A 2,350-nucleotide genomic window follows, 5' to 3' on the forward strand; every position below is an offset into this window, starting at 1 on the left:
CCCCAGCCCCCCCCCCCCCCCCCCGCTGCCCTCAGGAGTTTGCCCAGGACTGCCAGCAGTTCCTGCCCCCCTGGGTCCTCTACTTCAGCTGCCCGGCAGAGCGGGAGCGCTTCCTGTCAGCCCTGGACGCCGTCTGGAGAAGCACCTACCAGGTAAGCCGCTCGACCCGGGTGGGGGGGCTCTCCCGCTCCTCTGGCGGGACCCAAACGTGGTCCTTCATGGGCGCCTCCCGCTTGGTGTTGGCAGGTCGACCTTTTGCACAAGACCATCGAGGACGTTGGCATCCGGAAGAAATGCGAGGATGCTCTGAGCCTGATCCGCAGCACGTGGCAGCGCAGCGACAGCTTGTGCCGTGGCCGGGCCTCCCGGGACCCCTGGTGTTGAGAGGGGCACAGCTCTGCGGGAGCCGGAGGCTTCTGGGAACAGGAGGAGTTTCACCGGCGACTCTCTGGACTGGGACAGTTGTGCGCCGGGGCTGCCTGCCACTCTGCACGTAGCCGGGAGTGGGGCTGGGGGGCCGCAGCTGTGCTGTGGGACATGCTGTCTCTGGGTGCATCCCGGCAGGCGGGCGCATGGGAGGCCAGGTGCGCAGGCAGGAGTGGCCCAGGGAGCTGAGCCGGTGGGTGCCTCTTCGAGGGCCGGCTGCTGAGCCCCCTCTGCTGGGGGCGGGGGGGGGGGGTTTCCCTCCCGAAGCTGGACAACGGGGACCTGCCGCGGGTTCGGGTGGGGGGTCCTCTTGTGGGAGGGGGGGTCTGTGCCAGCCACTGCTGCTGCTGCACTGTCCTGTGGGGGCTGGGTCTTGAGGAGGGGGGCCCGTGCATGTCTTGCCACAAGCTCGCCAGTCTTGTCCCGCTTCACCCCGCCGGAGGAGGAGGAGGAGCTCTGTGAGACCTCTCTCCAGCGCCCTGGCTTCAGTGAGTGAGTCAGGGAAAGGAAAGGCACACGTGCGCCGTCCCCCTGCCCTCTGCCATGACTGGGCGGGGGGGGGGTTGTGGTGTGCAGGGGCACTGGAGGCTTCAGCATGAGGTGGGGGGGGGAGGTGTCCCCTGCCCCCTGCCGAGCCGCCAGTCACCATCCCTCTGGGTTCTTCCTCAGAGCCCCCCCCCCTTTGCTGGCTTTGTGGGGCAAGTGCAGAAGAGCTTGAAAGCGGGTGAGGGGGGAGCAGCGGGGGGAGTGTTTCAGTCTTCGTTTCGGAGGCCAAATCCATGCCAACCGTGGGGCGGGGTTTTTATTTGCCTGTGACTTGGTGTATTAAACCTTATTTTAACGAGGTGGAAACTTGCAAATGTATTCTCTGTTTGCGCCAGGGCCTTGGGGGGGGGGAGGCGGCCTCTGTGAGGGGCTGCACCCTGCGCATACCTCACCGCCACCCACCCGCCCACCCCTAAACGCTCCTTGGTAGTCTGGCGTCCATCTGGGGCCCTGCCCTGTGGCTGTGCGGTGGGGGAGGTGTGCCAGTTGCTCAGGTCTTTCCTCCTTGCTGTGATTCCTTGGTGTGGCCTCAGACAGGAGGGTGACTTTAAAGAGTCAGTCTTTTTTATTTGCACTTGCAAAGTGCAGTCAGGGTCACTGGATTTCAAACAGAGTACAAAAAAGCCAAGCCGAGGCAGAAAGAGGGCACTGGGTCGGGATATTCAGGCTGCCGCTGCTTTCAGGAGCGGTGTGTTGTCCACTTCATGGATGCCGTCTTTGTCAATGAAACGGGCACTGAAAGAAGGCAAGGTCAGAACGAAGCGCTGCTGGAGCGCCTGGAGACGTTTCTTGGGAATCTCTGTTGCCTCTGCACCTGCGACACTTGGTTTATCGTAGGGGTCAAGGGTGTGGGGCGTTGGGAAGGCTCCATAACCGCGGGCTGCAAAGGGAGCTCTGGCCAAAGAGGCGCAGTTGGAGGCAACTCATACCCATTCCTCATCTTGTAGAGGTGGACATTTTTCTGGACGTATTCTGCAAACTGGACCGTGTCACCACCAGCCTCCCCAACACAGAGGAACAAGATTTTCTCACTCATCTTGAACACATCTTGTCCTGGTCGGACTTCACATGGACTGCGGTGGTGTCCGCAGCCACCAGGACTGACAAAGTCCGGCCCCTGAATGCTGATAAGACACTCCGTCAGGGCCTGGCGGACCGGAAAATCTTAAGGAGGGAGCCGGAAAAGAAGAGGGAAACACAGGACAGCGGTCCGGCCTGCGATGCGGCCCCAGGAGGGTGGCTCTTGGCCGCTGCTTCCTTGAGAGCCCCCCACCGGCGGGAAAGCGGCCAAGCAGGGGAAGCCGCCCTGGATCTTGTCCCAGAGGCTCCGGCCCCTTCCCCCAAGCGCCTGCCCTAACTGTGCGGCGGCGGCGGGGGG

At 63.2% G+C, this 2,350-nt stretch overlaps 2 protein-coding genes across 2 annotated transcripts in view; both read left to right on the plus strand.

The window, feature by feature from the left end:
* Window positions 1–669, plus strand: part of PLEKHM2 (pleckstrin homology and RUN domain containing M2) — a 20,440-nt gene extending 19,771 nt beyond the window's left edge. Inside the window, exons 18-19 of the mRNA XM_015412575.1 lie at window positions 36–152; window positions 247–669. Of these exons, the coding sequence (XP_015268061.1) occupies window positions 36–152; window positions 247–384 (255 nt within the window). The 3' untranslated portion in view covers window positions 385–669. The remainder of the gene's footprint in view (window positions 1–35; window positions 153–246) is intronic.
* A 1,007-nt stretch (window positions 670–1,676) lies between these two features.
* Window positions 1,677–2,350, plus strand: part of SLC25A34 (solute carrier family 25 member 34) — a 6,979-nt gene continuing 6,305 nt past the window's right edge. Inside the window, exon 1 of the mRNA XM_015412576.1 lies at window positions 1,677–1,805. Coding sequence (XP_015268062.1) covers window positions 1,677–1,805 — 129 coding nt within the window. The remainder of the gene's footprint in view (window positions 1,806–2,350) is intronic.

The sequence above is a fragment of the Gekko japonicus genome, unplaced genomic scaffold, assembly GCF_001447785.1.
Source record: "Gekko japonicus isolate JY-2015 unplaced genomic scaffold, Gekko_japonicus_V1.1 scaffold131, whole genome shotgun sequence".
NCBI lineage: Eukaryota > Metazoa > Chordata > Lepidosauria > Squamata > Gekkonidae > Gekko > Gekko japonicus.